This window comes from Mesocricetus auratus, unplaced genomic scaffold (genome assembly GCF_017639785.1).
Source record: "Mesocricetus auratus isolate SY011 unplaced genomic scaffold, BCM_Maur_2.0 Super-Scaffold_100011, whole genome shotgun sequence".
Lineage (NCBI taxonomy): Eukaryota > Metazoa > Chordata > Mammalia > Rodentia > Cricetidae > Mesocricetus > Mesocricetus auratus.
Window position 1 is genome coordinate 26,975,117 of NW_024429195.1, and position 16,522 is coordinate 26,991,638.

General features: G+C 40.7%; 2 protein-coding genes across 4 annotated transcripts in view; both read left to right on the forward strand.

Moving 5' to 3' along the window:
• Window positions 1-5,905, forward strand: part of Trpc3 (transient receptor potential cation channel subfamily C member 3) — a 65,244-nt gene extending 59,339 nt beyond the window's left edge. For 2 of the 3 annotated variants that reach the window (XM_040754486.1, XM_040754487.1), the window contains 2 exons: window positions 1,796-1,871; window positions 4,997-5,905. In XM_040754486.1, the coding sequence (XP_040610420.1) occupies window positions 1,796-1,871; window positions 4,997-5,139 (219 nt within the window). In that variant the 3' untranslated portion in view covers window positions 5,140-5,905. Of the gene's footprint in view, window positions 1-1,795; window positions 1,872-4,996 lie in introns of those variants that run through there. The other variant, XM_040754490.1, reaches the window with a different exon arrangement.
• Window positions 5,906-14,451: 8,546 nt separating this feature from the next.
• The window catches only part of Bbs7 (Bardet-Biedl syndrome 7), a 39,946-nt gene continuing 37,875 nt past the window's right edge, over window positions 14,452-16,522 (forward strand). Inside the window, exons 1-2 of the mRNA XM_040754491.1 lie at window positions 14,452-14,634; window positions 15,657-15,722. Coding sequence (XP_040610425.1) covers window positions 14,599-14,634; window positions 15,657-15,722 — 102 coding nt within the window. The 5' untranslated portion in view covers window positions 14,452-14,598. The remainder of the gene's footprint in view (window positions 14,635-15,656; window positions 15,723-16,522) is intronic.

The following is a 16,522-nucleotide window of genomic DNA, read 5'->3' on the forward strand; positions in this document are numbered from 1 at the left end:
TCACGCTTTTTTTTCTGTTTGTTTTGTTTTGTTTTGAGACATGGTCTCACTCTGTAGATCAGGCTGTCCTCAAACTCCCAAATGCAGGAATTAAAGGCAGGTGCCACCACGCCCGGCTTCAGCATCCTGTTTCTAAGATTTACACTGGGCATGGCTGTATGGCTGTGATTCATTAATAAGATGGATGAACACAGGGAGATCACTCTTTATGAGACTTTTTTTCTTGCTTCCCAGTGCTTGTCTAGATTGTTGGGTTCTTGCTGCTTAGGACAACATTACTTCTAACTCTGTTGTCATGTCCCTTGGCCATGTATGCAGTGAACTTTCTGTCTGTGTTGGACTTTAGAAAATAACACCAGATTGTTTCCAAAGTGTCTTGTCTATTTGCTCTCAAGCCAAGAAAATATAACGATTTTCATTGGTCCATGGCTTCTCCAGCAGTTGTCATTATCAATGTATGTCTTGCTCCTTTTCTTCACTAAATGTCAACCTGCGTCTCCCCTTTGTTATGATATGTGTGTCCTCAGGAATAGACTGTAAGAGTGTTCTATAAGTTTGTTACCATTTATGATTCCATTTCTGTGAAATATCTAGGTGTCTTTTTCTTGTTTAAAAATACTGATTATTTGAATTTTTCTTTGTTAAAGTTATTGTATTCGATTCTAGATTTCTTCTCAATTATAGAAATTACTAATTATTTTCTCCAAATTTATGGCCCCCTTTTCTGTTTTTTTTTAAATAGATCTGTATAAGTAGAAGTTCCTAAATCACAATGAAGCTCAATTTACCATTTTTTCTATTGTAATTAGAAATTTTATCTTGTTTTTAAAAAAATATGACCTGAGCTTGGCAGTGGTGGTGAACACCTTTAATCCCTACACTCAGGAGGCAGAGGCAGGTGAATATTTGCCAGTTCAAAGCCATCCTGATCTTCAGAGTGAGTTCCAGGACAGCCAGAGCTACACAGAGAAGCAATGTCTCAAAAAAGTAAAACCAAAACCAAAAAAAATATAATCTGAAATAACGATTTTTCCCTAAAGGATTAAAAGGCTTCATCTTTCACATGTAAAGTCAACTAGAATTCATTTTTTAGACATGGTATGAGGTTGGCATCCAAATTAAATTTTTTCTCATGAATAAACAATTATCCTCTAAGAACGTTTATAAGAATATTTATTTTGGCTTAGAGAAATAGTCACAATATGTGTTGCTAAAAGGACAAACATGTAATGCAACAAAATATGTGAAATCCAGAAAACACTAAATGTAACAAAAATTATGCATATATATATATATATTCACAAACATAAAATTTAAAACAAAGACACTAGAATAACCTATGCCCAAATAACAACAGTAATCATCTTTGGATGGTGGGGTTATTAGGGATTTTGTTTATTTCTTTTGTTGTTCTCTCCATTTTCCAAATGCTGTGCCTTGACCCTATATTAGAGTCCAAATAGAGAGAAATAGCTTTGTGTTTATGGTGATAACAGAGTTCAAAGCACCTTAGAGAGAAACCATCCATTGAAAGATACTGTTAATATCTTCCAACCCAACTTTTACAAAAGCTTTTTCATTTCTGAGATTAAAAAAGAAAAGAGCATGTATGTGGGTTGTGTAGTAAGTTCCAGCAGAAAATAAAAGAGAACTAAATTCTGCACCTTGGGCAAATCTTGAGAATAGTCATATAAAACCCTACCCCGTGCTGTTTGCTCTTCGGGCATGTTAGACAGACTAGACTGTGTTCTCGTGTGTATCATTGCTGATTTAATTATTTCTTTTTGCCTAACAGCAGATAATGAAGAGACTCATAAAACGGTACGTTTTGAAAGCACAAGTAGACAAAGAAAATGATGAAGTGAATGAAGGTAAGCATCTCCAGTTGAGAAACATCTTTCTTCATAGCTAAATTAAGGAACATGGGGAGCTGAGACAGAGGTATGGCTGTAAGTTCAAGGCTGCCTTGGGCTACATTGTACTAGGTCAATCAGAATGGCATAGGAAAACACTGTCAAGAAAAGATTTTTAAGCCCCAAACTATAAATAAAGATTAGAGGGTAGTACCACAGCACAGATCTAGAGTCAGAAAGAAATAAACCTGGAGCTGGAGAGGTAACTTAGAAGTTAAGTGCAAGTGCTACTCTTACAGAGGACCTGAGTTAGATTCCCATCATCCGTGTTAGGGTAGCTCACAACTGCCTGTAACTCCAGCTCCAGGGACTCTCCAATGCCTCTGACCTCTACAGGCATCTGTACTCATTTGCAGACACCGACACACACACACACACACACACACACACACACACACACACACACACACACACTCAATTAAAAATAAATAGAAATTCCTTTCCAATCCAGATATATCACCACTAGAACTGTCTGTCTTGATAAGAGAAAGGCCAACTTAGCAAACCATGTTGATGAATGGGCTTTGAAGTCATTTCCTGGTGAGCACAATGAGTCCCTTTCAAACCTGTATCAAACAAGTGGAATATATTAATAGGAAAAAATCTATTAATATAAAACGAAGGACTAGGAAAAATACCCTATTATGCTGGCCTATAAATAGGCTCAAGAAGGTAGTATTGGAATGGAGAATGTAGAAACAGAAATCTTGTCATTTGTTCCATAGCCTCCTTTGGAATACAGAGTTAGCTAATATACATGGGAGGAGTCATGTGACTATAATAGTGGCAAAAATGGTCAGCATTTGAACCCTTGCCCCAAAAGGGAAATTAGTGAAAATCAGTTTTGAAGAAGGTTGACTACGTAGAATGTAAGCATATTTGATGAGGTAATTCTTTTTTATCCAGGAGGCCAAAGTCCAGGGCTGAGTCCTATATTCAGTGGGTTCAAAAGCAAAGAAAGAGGAACTAGGGATAAAGGAACTCACTGTTGGGGAACCTTCACTCAGCCCACGAGACTTGTTTCAATCCAGACCACATTATTCCTCTATTTTTCCATTTGCCACAGGAAATACTTTTTTATTTTTTATTTTTGCCACAAAATGAATCTACAAATGATTGGTGTATAGTATTGAATAAGAGTTAAGACTTTCTTAAAATGAAAAGATTTTTATGGTATCTTTAGTTTTTTTTTTTTTTGTGATGTTAAGGATTGAATCCACGGCTCCATACATGCTAAGCACATGCTCTACTACTGAGTTACAGCTCATTTGATGTTTTATATAATAAAAAATCATACATACTGGATCATGTAACACATGCCTGTCATTCCACCACTCAGATGGTGGAAGCAAGAATATCAGGAGTTCAAGGCCAGCCTTAGCTACACAGTGAAGTGGAGGCTTGCGTTGTATGAGACCCTGTCTCCATAATTATAATTATAAATCATACAAATTATATTGTAAAAGTATCATAAAACTACCTGATGAAAGACCACCCTACATTGCACCCCATAAGTATTTACAATCACTATTTGTCAGTTGAAAATAAAAATTATTAATAAAGGGAAATATCCTCAAAGATATGTTTTTCTTTTTTTTTGGGGGGGGTTGTTTGGATTCTTTAATTATCTTACTTACAACTTTTAACTCTTACCACCCTTATGACTGTCTTGAGAACATTTTTCTCATACAAGTCAGTGCTGCGGGTGGGTCGGGCAGCTTCCCTGTGCTTTCTTATGCCAGAGATATGTTTTTCATACTAGTCTATTGTTTTTTAAAAAAAGATGAAGTCTGAGTTTCATGGATTATCAGGATGGATTTTTAGAATCTAGGTAATTTTCTGCCTCTAAATTTACTTTTCAATGCCAATGGCTTCTCTACATCACAATTAAATGGCTCCTCAGAACAGTCCTGTTTTCCATTGTAATGCATGTATGCTCAGAGTACTGCCCATCTGGATTCTGGGAGGAGCTGGGTTTTAATGTCTCAGCCCTGTCTCTCCTGGGGAGTCTGGAGTCTGCGTGCTGCAGTGGGCATCCTCTGCTCCTGACACCCTGGTTTCATCTGCTCCTGACACCCTGGCCTCTATACCAGACAGACCCAGCGCTGTTCATGCCATATCTAATAAACAGCTCCCTTTGTATCCTTCATTTCTCTTCACCAAATTTGACTTTAATTTTACTTCCATGTATTTGCACTTTAATTCAGTTCATTTTTAGAAGAGCAATGGAAGCTACCAGATGTAAGAATGTCAACCATCGCCAAAAGGGAACAAAAGGACTCCTTGTGTGTAGCAAGGGGACAGCATGATTGTTTTGAGGAGGGGTTGTTTGCTTTTGTTTTTGGAGATTGGGTCTCTCTGAGTAGAATTTGCTATGTAGCTCAGGCTGGTCTCAAACTCACAGTCATCTACCTGCCTCTCCCTCCCAAATGTTGGAATTAAAGGCATGCACCATCACGCATGTGTGATTTTATTGTTTAACCCTATGAAAACACATCCTTTGCCTTAACATTGTGAACAATGTTGTAGTTGGCTAACCCTGCACCCTAAAGAAAAGCTGGGCCATAACCTAGGGGCAGGGCACTTGCCTGACCTACACAGGGTGTGGATTTGATCTTAGATAACAAAAGGCACTTCTTGAAGCTGAGTTTTACTATTACAGACACAGATTATCTTTAGAGTTTTATCAAAGGTTGGTATGCCTTTAAAGTCTGGGTTTTCTCTTCCTTCCTTCCTTCTTTCTTTCTTTTTCGTTCTTTCTGTTTTGTTTTTTGCTTTTTGAGACAGGGATTCTCTGTATAACCCTGACTGTCCTGGAACTCACTTTGTAGACCAGGCTGGCCTTGAACTCACAGAGATCCTCCTGCCTCTTCCTTATGAGTGGTGGGATTAAATGCCTGTGCCACCACTGTCCTGCTAAGGCTAGCTTTTCTTGAACACCTTAAAAGATAATTTGAAATACCTACCTTGGCAACTTTGTGAAGCAAACATATTCGGGTTGAGTGAATTTCACTTTGTCTTTTTTGTCTAAATATGAAGAGCAAATCACCATTTACACATATTTTTTAATACAAATACTCTAGGTGAACTGAAAGAAATCAAGCAAGATATCTCCAGCCTTCGTTATGAACTTTTGGAAGACAAGAGTCAAGCAACGGAAGAATTAGCCATCTTGATTCATAAACTCAGTGAGAAACTGAACCCCAGTGTGCTGAGATGTGAATGAGACAGCAACTCGCAGTCAAGCTCTGACTATAGCACAAACGTGGGCAATAATATTCCTAAGTATGAAATACTTGAAAAACCATGGTGTAAAGCTCTAGTGTTAACTACGCTTATCATACACAGCTTTAAAATTAAGCTAGGTGGTAATGATTCCCATTACATGAAAATGATTTCAGCAATTGACCTCAACATTACAAGCAGTGACATGCTATTGTATTTAGAAACCCAGTATTAATGTCACTGACATGTTTGTCATTTTTGTCTTATTACCTGTTGGCCTCTAGGAAGCTGTAAGCTCCTTGGGGGACAGGGACAACATCAATCTCATCTTTATGTCTCCAACATTTAGTGCAGTGCCTGGTACATAGTAGGTGCTTCGTAAATGTTGAAACCAACTGGCCTGAACAGCCAATAGCATCCATGAACAGATGAAAGACCATTGCGATGTAGCATACCCTCTCATCCAAATGCGGAAGCAATTTTTTAAAAGTAGAAACTGAGAAAGTTTTACAAGGAGCTATGACTTGTTGAGATTTTTCTTAGACTTTTAGGCATCACTGACAATCCTAAGACATTTGAAACTCAAGTGAAGACTTTAACAGTGAAAAGAACTAATTGGGAATACAGTTATACTACGTATTTAAGTTTCATAGGATTGTTCAAAAACAACCATTAAAGATTTTTCTAAAATAGATGTTTGTGTCCATTCTCTTTGCATTTGTGGTTTGATGATGTGAACTTAGTCAATAAAGAGTGTTTTTTTTAAAGTTGGGGGTTATTGTAGACTTTATTTTGTTGTAATCTTCGAATGTGTACCTCTGATGTTTTAATGCTAAATAAGACCAACAACTGACTCCTTATCTAGCCTTCTGCTCCTTTCCGGTTTTTGGATTCATGGGGAGTATCTTAGTTATTATTCTAGTGCTATGAAGAGACAGCCCGAGGTCTGGGGAAATGAAAGAAGACGCCCAACTGTTTGTGCTAAGAGAATCTTTCTTCTCTCTCTCTCTCTCTCTCTCTCTCTCTCTCTCTCTCTCTCTCTCTCTCTCTCTCTCTCTCTGTCTCTCTCATAGGGAGGGAGCAGTCTTATATATACAGGCTTACAGGACAGTGGAAAAACCCAGGTGAAAGAGATTGTGTTTTCCTTGTGCTAGATGTTGATGTCAGTGGAGCAATGCGGGGGGGGGGGGCAGTAAACCGGAACTAGAAAACAGGAAGTACCTGTGGCTATCAGCTGACAAACAACTCAGACCCAGTGGGCACTAGGACCCAACACAGCATGACCAAGGCAACACTTACAAAAGAAACGATTTATTTGGAGCCTTGCTTAGAGTGTCAAAGGTTTAGTCCATTATCATCATGGTGGGGAGCATGTCAGTATACTGGCAGACATGGTACTGGAGAAGGAGCTCAGAGTTCAGCATCTTGATCCACAGGCAGCAGGGAGGGACACTGGGCCTGGCATGGGCCTTTTGAAACCCCAAAGCCCACCCCCAGTGACACACTTCTTCCAACAAGGCCATATCCCCTAATCCCTTCAAGTAGTACCACCCCCTGGTGACTGCATTCAAGTATATGAGCCTGTGGTGACCATTCTTATTCAAGCTACCACAGGAAGCAAAATGAGTGATGCTGTTAGTGAAGGCAGGGCTGTCCATGCCTGCTATTCCTTTCCTTAGCAAAGAATTTTAATCTTTTCTGCAAACTAGCTTGTGAGGTGTCTTCCTGGGACTTTTTATTAGCAAAGCTGAACTCATCATACATGCAATGTCTGTGATTTCCATAAAGGGACAAGAGCCAGGACAGACATTGTATCCTCCATGTTTGGCTCTCCCACGCAGTTAGGTTTAGCATCCTGTATATCTTCAGTGCATTCCTGTCAAATCTCATTGGGATATAAATTATGATCACATGACTTTCTAGTATCAAAAAAACAACTAAACAAACAATGATACCGTTGCTATTACACAGAAAGACTTACCAGACATGAAGACAAAAATGAACACCAACTACAGACAGCTTCCTAAAGCTCTTATAGATTAATTTATTTCTACCTTAGGGAAGTTAAGGAAAGGACTGAATATATACTTACCACTGTAGAATTATTTCATCAGTTTCTGTTCTAATCTAATAGAACATGATGTCTTAAACACTTCAGATTTTATGAGATGTACGCAATGCCTATGAACAGAATAAAACTGATTTTCCCCCATTGTGACATATTGTTATGGTGTCTAAACCAGGATCAGACACTGAAATGTTGCAAGGTAAAAATGTATTTTATAACCCAGCCAAACTTTCAGTCTTCTTGGAAGTATGAGAGAGAAGTGGCCTGACCAAAAGCTGGGGAGCCTTTTTCTTGTCAGGCTCTGATCTTTGATTAGGAAAGTGCAATATTTGCATTTGTTAATTTAATTACTTACTTTCATGATCATAGGAAGAGTATATGATGTTTTTATGGTCAGTCAGTTCTTGCAACATAACCTTGAAGCAATGAGAACAATTTACAATGTGTAAATCACAAGATTATAGAGGAAGAACAAGTCAAAAAAAAAAAAAAAACAAGTTGGCCTTTAGCTTGGGACATGATTAGAGAAAAACACCATAGGGAACAATATAGAAATAAATCAAATTCTAACATTATGTTTAACCAGGAAAAGGAAGAAAAATGCAGTCAGGTGGTCCTTCACCATGCTACAGTACATTGAAATAGTTGACAAGGACTTTCTACAAGGACTCTCTTTTTCTCTCTAAGGTTCCAAATGTTGAACTGTTTGTTTGTAACTAGGGAACAGAACACATAGTTAAAAATTTTCCTAATAGGGGTTAGAAAAAAGCTGAAAACAGTGTAAGATTATCAGAATCCAGAATTGCAGGGGTACGAATTTATGTACATGCATTTTTTTTCTTTTTGTCCCTGCCTCCTCTTGAGATAAAATTTCTATTCGTTTGCCTCACTTGTATAAAACCGGCATCCTGTTGTTTTATATTTACCTCACTTATCGTTCGTTATTGCTTAGGTTAGCAATGGGTTTAATTGTGGCATTGTCATATTTGTGTCATTATATTTTGTTCTCCTGCTCACTACACTCTACCATGGGTCCTGCTCCCTTCTGATACTTCTTCTCTTCTCCCAGCACATTGTATTTCATTTTTCCCTTCTTCATAGTTTGGAGTTATTAGTAGAGAACGGAGATAATGGCAGGTTTGGTGGGCACTGTTTGTGCCCTGCCCCATCCCCTGTGCTGGACTGCACACCCAATTCCCTGAAACTCCTGAACAGTTCCCAGCTAGTGTCTGCCCTCTGCCAAAGGAAGTAGAGTCTCCTGTGGTTAATGGCTGCCTGGCTGAGGGTACAAAAGGTTGCACTCCTGTCAAGGAAAGGCTAAACTTTTGGCACAATCCTTGACCTAGGAGAGCTTCCAAAGGGATGAAGAGAAGCCAGACTCAAATTTGAAAGGGTTTTGTGGCAAAAGCATATCTTGATGATCAGGGACAAGGAATGCCACAAAAATCACACCATGCAACAGACCTCACACAAGAGATTTATTGGGCAGGAGTGCAGGATGCAAAAGGCGGCCTCTGAGCAGGAAGGGGGGGGGAGACAGGCCACGTCATGATGGCAGGCTTCAAAGGGAGTATGGAGCATGCGCAAAGGGAAAAAGGGCAAATGTGGAGTCGGAAACATGTTGCATTAGTGATGATGGGGGCCGCTGAGTCACTGAATGTGGGGAGGAACCTAGTTCCGGTATATGAATGGTTCTTAGTTGACTAACAAAACTGATAGACGTGTTTAATTTTTCACCCTGCCTTTTCTTACTCCTTTTTGCCCGGGAGATTCCCACAAGGAATCGCTGACCCCCGAGTCTTAACTAAGTTGTGCTTCTGGAAATACACCCTAAGGCATAGGTCACTGTGAGGGTTAGATAAAGGATTACTGTCAGAAGTAATATTTCTTTGGGGCTTAAAGAGGGCTGTAAACGAGCCATCAGTAGTCCCACCATCTGTTGTACAGACAGAACTACAGGAAGGAGTGGTCTACGATGTGTGGCACACTTCAGAAAGGGAGCATGCTACTAACACCACCCTGTCCAGAAAATGATATTCAGACGCTCTCAGTGAGAGGATTGTCGCAGACTCAGGACTTCTCTTCTGACATGTCTTGCTTTTTTACTTTTATTCTGTTCCTTTTTCCCTTTCTCAGTCAAAAGCAAGATAAAAACAACACTCAAGTCATGATTTAAACAGTGTATTTAACAAATTTGATAATGTGCAAACAAATGTGTAAGCTTTTTTGAGAAATTTCTATTCAGATGGTTTGCCCCTTTTAAAATAGATTTGGGGGATTTTGCTGTCTATCTATCTATCATCTATCTATCTATCTATCTCTGTGTGTGTTCACATATGTGTGCATGCTCGTTATATTGCTGATGCTTTCACCTCAAAGAACAAAGATTCAGGTTGCCCTGCCTGAAGCATTCCAACATGAAAGGGTCACATGAGCTTTTATGGATCTAGAACTAAAGAAAGTCAGAAATCAAGGTGCTTGCCAAATGCATTGATGGGGAATCAGGTATGCAGTTTCCAGATACTTTCGGATAACATGCTTAATTTGGGGTGGTGGGAGATAATGTTGTTATGTTATACATTTGAAAGCATTTTAACTGGTAGTTGAAAGTAAATTACATTAGATATACGTGTGGGAAGAAATAGCAATTAAGAGGACTATAAAAATTACCAGATAATTTTAGCTATAGACTTGTAATTCTCCACAGTTGAAAAGTTCTAATCAGTTGTCCTTGGCTTTTTTTCTCTCTCTAAGAAATTCAGTCCACCATCTGTTCAACTATGTTCATAGCAGCATTATTTGCAATAGCCAGAACCTGAAAACAAACTAGATGCCCATCAACTAAAGAACTGATAAAGAAAATGTGGTACATTTACACAATGGAGTATTTCTCAGTGCGAAAAAAAACAATGGAATCTTGAAATTTGCAGGCAAATGGATGGAACTAGAAGAAATTATCCTGAGTGAGAAACCTAGCCACAAAAAACAAACATGGTATGTACTCACTCATATACAGATATTAGACATAGAGCAAAGGATTACCCGGCTACAATCCACACCTCCAGAGAAGCTAGGAAACAAGGAGGACTCTAAGAGAGACATACATGGTCCTCCAGAGAAGGGGAAACTAATTGGGAGGGGGAGGGAGGGGAAGGAGTTAGGAGAAAGAGGGGAGAAGAGGAGAGGGGAGGAAGACATGAAGGACCAGAAAGATTGAGTTAGGGAACGAATATAGGAGAGCAAGAAAAGACATACCATAATAGAAGGAGCCATTATAGGTTTAAAGAGAAAACTGGCACTAGGGAAATGTCCAGAGATCTACAAGGATGACCCCAAGTAACAATCTAAGCAATAGTGGAGAGCCTACCTTAAAATGCCCTCCCCTATAATAAGATTGATGACTACCTTATATGCCATCCTAGAGCCTTCATCTAGTAGCTAGCTGATTGAAGCAGAAGCAGACACTCACAGCTAAGCACTGAGCCTAATTCCTGGAATCCAGTTGCAGGAGTGATAAGCAAAGGGGTAAAGACCAGGCTGGGGAAACCCACAGAAACAGCTTACCTGAACAAGGGGGAACTCATGGACGCCAGACTGCCAGCTCAGAAACCTGAATAGGACAGAACCAGACCCCCTGAACATAGGTGTCAGTAAGGAGACCTGGGCAGTCTATGGGGTCTCTGGTAGTGGAACAGCATTTATCCCTAGTGTACAAATGGACATTGGGAGCCCATTCCCTATAGAAAGATACTCTCTCAGCCTGGACAAAGGGGGAGGGCCTAGGCCCTGTCCCGAATGATGTGACCGACTTTGATGATCCCCAATGGAAGGCCTCACCCTTTCTATGGAGCAGAAGAGGGATGGGATGGGGATTGGTGGAGTATGGGCAGATGGGAGGGAGAGGAAACTGGGATTGATATATAAAAAATGTTGTTTCTAATATAAATAAAAAAAGAAATTCAGTCCACAATATATTCTGAATATTAACTCTTTACCAGATCAATAATTTGCAAACATCTCCTGCTGTTCTGTAAATTGTTTCATTACTCTTTTGTTTGCTTCCTTTCTGCCTGAAGTGTATTGGCCCCGTACAAACCTGTTTGTCTATTTTGCTTTGGTTTCCTATGATTTTTGAATTTTGTCCAAAAACATCATTACCTATATCAAAATCCTGATATATTTTCCTTATCTCTCCCCACCCCCAGTAGATTTTTGCTTGTCCATTTTGAGATGGGATTTCTCTGTGTATACTTGACTGTCTTGGAACTCACTCTGTAGACTAAACTGACCTTGAACTCACAGGTTTGTCTGCTTCTGTCTCTGAGTGCTGAGATTAGAGGTGGGGGCCACCATGACCAGCCTCTCTGCCTTTTTATAGCTTCAGGTATCTTTGCTTTCAGTTGATTTTTGTGTAAGGTTGGAGATAAGGATCAGGTTTCATTCTTGTGGTGGGGGTATCCAATTTTCCCAGCACCATCTATTAAAGAGTTCCTATTTTCTCTAGTGTTGTTTTGGACACTTTTGTTGATAATCAATTGGCTGCAGATGCTTTGAATTATTTATAAACCTATAATTCTGTTCCTTTTGTCTATTTGTAGGATTCAGGTCAGTACCTGTATCTTGAGATCGGCATTGTAATGCCTCTAGCCTTGTTCTTTTTGGTATTTGGGATCTTTTGTATTTCCATATACATTTTAGGTTAGTTTTTTTTCTAGTTCTTTGATATTTTGATGAGATTGTATTGCACCTATATATCACTATGAGTAGCATGGGCATCTTAACAATATTAATTTCAAGAATATGGGGTGAGGTTCCTTTTATGTGTGTGTGTGTGTGTGTGTGTGTGTGTTATTCACATCCTTTCTGTTTGTTTGTTTCTTGAGACAGTGTCTCACTATATAGCCCTGGCTGTCCTGGAACTTATTATGTAGTAGACCAGACTATCCTGGAACTCACAGAAGTCCCACCTTCCTCTTCCTCCTTAGAGATGGGATTAAAGGCAAGCGCTACCACACCTTCATATCCTTTTAAAATTTATTCCTAAACGATTTATAATCATGCACCATCCCACCCAATTTATCCAGTGCTGGCAATCAAACAAACCTAGGGCTTTGTGCATACTAGGCGAGCACTCTACCAACTGAGCCATATCCCCAGGCCCCCTAAGGCGATTTGTTTACTTATTTTGTAACTATGGTGGTGGGATTGATTCCATCGTTTCTCATTAAGTTTGTTATTGGTGCACAAAAATGAATTTTTCTTTTTTTATTCATCTATTTTTATATTCCAATCCCAGTTCCCCCTCCCTCCTTTTCTCCTACCTCCTCCCATCTGCTCCACAGAGAGAGTAACACCTCCCATAAGAAGTCTACTGTGTCTGTCCCATCATCTCGCTGAGGCAGGACCAAGGCACCTCTCCACCCCACACCCCTATATCTAGGCAGGGCATGGTATCTCTCCATATAGAATGGACTCCACTAAGTCAATTTGTGCATTAGAGTTAGGTCTTGGACCCACTGCCAGTGGCCTCATATATTGTCCCAGTCACACCATTGTCACCTATATTAAGAGGGTCTAGTTTGGTCTTATACAGGTTCCCCATTTGCCAGACCTGAGTCAGTGGTCTCTCTCTAAAAATGAAGATTTTTGTATGTTAATTTTGTATACATCAATTTTACTGACTAAATTTATTTCACTCTTAATGAAGTCTATGTATAGATCATATTATCTGCAAAGAGAGACAATTTAACCTCTTTCCCTATTTTTATACTTTTTTCTCTTCCTGATTGTTCTACAGTCTAGTCATACAAAGAGTGGCAAAAGGGAGTGTTCATCCAGATCTTAGGGGAATGCTTCCAGATTTCCCCTTTCCTTTTGACAATGGTGTATAACACAAGTCCACAACCAGTCTTTGTCACAAAAGAATGCTGAAATTTACTTTTCAATTTTTAAGACAGGTTTTTACCATGTTGCCCAAGGCTTTTAATTTGTGATCCTCTTACCCAGACCTATGAGAAGCTAGAATTACAGGTGTGCATTGTCACTCGGAATGACGTGTGGCTGGAATGATGTCTTTGATGTGCTAGTTTTGGAGGGGTTATTTGTGAATTTTTTACATCTTTGTTTCATCAGTGATCTGTCTAGAGTTTTCATTTCATTTCCTTTTTTCCTTTTCCTTTTTTTGTTTCTATTTTTAAGTTTTAGAGAAAGTATTTGGTTTTGCTCAGAATTCTGGAACATACAGGTTGGAAGGGTCTGTTGAAGGTCTTCTTGTTAGCGGAGTCTCAGGGTAACACAAGGCATCACATAGAAAGAGGCTCTGTGTGTGTGTGTGTGTGTGTCTGTCTGTCTGTCTGTCTGTCTGTCTTGGGTCTTTGTCTGATTTTTGTGTAAGGAAATGCTGGCCTACAAAAGTTTGGAAACATCCCATCCTTTTCAATTTTAGGAAACTGTGTGGGAAGAATTGGTGGTTTTGCTTGAAGTCGCTTCTCTCTTTAGGTGCTATTGGTTTTTTCAGATTTTCCATGCCATTACCATTCAGGTTCGCCATTTATTCTATTGTTTCAAACTCATTTCTTTAGCATTAATGTCATGTTTTGATTTGATTTGTTTGGCCCAGGGTCTTGCACTGTGGCCCTGTGGTGGATGGGTGGGGGTTGGAAGGAAGGGAACTGGCAACATGACCCCTCAGGTAAAAGCACTTGTCACCAAGCCCAGCGATGTGAGTTCTACTCCCAGACCCTCAGGGTGGAAGGAAAGGACTGATTCCTGAAAGTGTCCCCTGACTTGGGCATGCACCCCCACCCCCTCCCATACATATTAAATAAATGCTAGGATACAGTTTTGTTGTGTTGCCCTTTCACAGGACCCCAGGTTCGGTTGTCAACAAACACATCTCAGGGCCTGGCGTCCTCAGGAGGCAACAAGCTTGTGACGCACATAAATACTCGGTGCGTGCCGTACTCATACGCACACAAATAAAAACCAATCTTCGGGGAGAAAGTTTGTATGCTAACGCCTAAAATGAAGAACCAGGAGTAGAACAAGTCACAAAATTTTCGCTTCTCAAGAGGTCTAGGCGGCGCTGAAGAATTTAGGTGGCTTGCCCAGCAGCCTAGAGCTGGGAGGCGGAGAACGCTCCCTGGTTGCCCTGGAAACCGGCTCCTGTCTAAGGACCGCCCCCTCCGCCCTGCTCGCTCTGAAACTCGCAGTCCAGGGACCACTCTCAGGGAGAGGGCGGGGCTTCACACTGAGCCTCGATTGGTCACGTGTCGAGCTGGCGTTGCTGGGCGCTGCTGCCTGGCGCAGGCTCCCTGGTCTGTGCAGTGGCGGGCTCCCTGAGGGAAGGCTTCCAGACTGGCAAGCAGGTCCCGACCCCTCTGTGCGGCCACCATGGACCTGACTTTAAGCCGGGCTGATTATCTCCAGGTAAACCGGTCGGCGGGCGCCCTCCTGGGTGAACGTGGGGCTGCTGTCCGCAGGCCTGGGGAAGCAGCTGTCGCTCCAGGCCCGGGTCCTAGGGGTGTCCCAGCTGCTCCCAGTGGCCTCGATTGCCCCGTCACTCCGCCTGGGGCTGACCACACCAGCCATGTTCCAGGAAACCATCTCAACCCTATTGAGCTTTTCTTCATAAAAGTTTACCACTAGGTAGGGCAATGAAGAGTCGAGGGGGGGGGGCGCCCAGAGAAGGTAAGTAACTTGCCCCATAGTTAAAAATTACGTAGTTGCTATTTGAATCAAAGTGTGGGACTCCCGATTGGGCATCCCTTCGGTGCATTACTGCTTCCCTGGAGACTGGACCAGCTACTTCACTTTAGTATCTTACGGATGCTGACTGCTCCATCTTGTTAATATCGCCTGGATCTGGCCAATTAGCCACCATCTCCATGGGTTGATAGGGCCTACAAGCTACATGTTCAACTTCCCCCAAGCCATGGTTCGAAGCACTTGAAGGTGTCAAGCTAAACAGATTGCTTAAAACTTTTAACACTATGCCTAAAAATTCAGAATACAGTCATATCTGTACTATATACAATTCCATGACTGGTTGTTTTTAAGTTCTGTCCCGCGTCTGGTGACTGTTACCTCTGCTGAACAAGGCATGCGTGCTGTTTTCATCCCCGTATCTTTTGTAAAACAGTCATCATCAGTTACACTGGATGTTTCCAACACCAGCGTGATGTCACGTCTGCAAAAGCCTCCTGCCTCCCGTCACTCTTTACCAGTGATGTCACATAATTGTTTTTACTTAATATGATACCTTTTGGGCTGTTTCCTCTATCTGACTTTATCATATTTCATTAGGAAATGTCAACTGATAAGAATATACGTTTCAGTGAAAAAATTAAAACTCAGTATGAACTGGTCTTTTTTTTTTTAATTTCTGATGTAATAGCTTCAATTACAGTATGCCAGCAAACACTCACCAGTTGGCTGGTCTGTTTCCTCAGGTGGGAGTGACCTCTCAGAAGACGATGAGATTGCTTCCTGCTTCAAAACAAAGAGCTACACAAAAGGTAGGGTAGACTTGACAGATTTCAATGACCCTCATTGAAGGCTTCAGCCTCCCTGAGGAGTAAATGGGGGATGAGATGGGAGGGTTTGGGGGGGTATGGGAGCATGGGAGGGAGAGGGAACTGAGATTGATATATAAAGTAAGATTGTTTCTAATTTAAATTTAATATGTGTGTGTGTCTGTGTGTGTGTGTGTGTGTGTGTGTGTACAGTAGACACTGACTTCTCCAGGCTCTAACAGGAGAGGCTCATTCTGTCTTCCTTATTAATAACTTAATGTGTAAAGGGTGCTAATGTGGGGCTGGAGAGATGGCTCAGTGGTTAAGAGCATTGACTGCTTTTCCACAGGACCTGGGTTCAATTCCCAGCACCCACATGGCAACTCACAACTGTCTGTAACTCCAAGACCTGACACTTTTATACAGACATATATGCAAGCAAAACACCAACTCAAATAAAACAAAATTAAATATTTTTCAAAAAGGTGCTAATGTTAACATGAAAATTAGCATCTTTAATTTGCATAGAAGTTGGAATATGAACAAATGTTTGCAGATAGCCCTGTTCTTGGACATTGATATATTGCATACAATTAGTGAGTTGTGTAAGAAAACTTGATAAAATTCATACATCTTGAGCTTCAGTTGTAGTTCTTGGAGGAGACTTGTATAGCCTGTTGGAGACCCTGAGGTCAGTTCCTAGAACTGCAAAAACAAACACTCCTTTTTTTTTCTGGTAATAATTCACTTTGTGTACCAGATTTTGTGTGTGTGTGTGTGTGTGTGTGTGTGTGTGTGTGTGT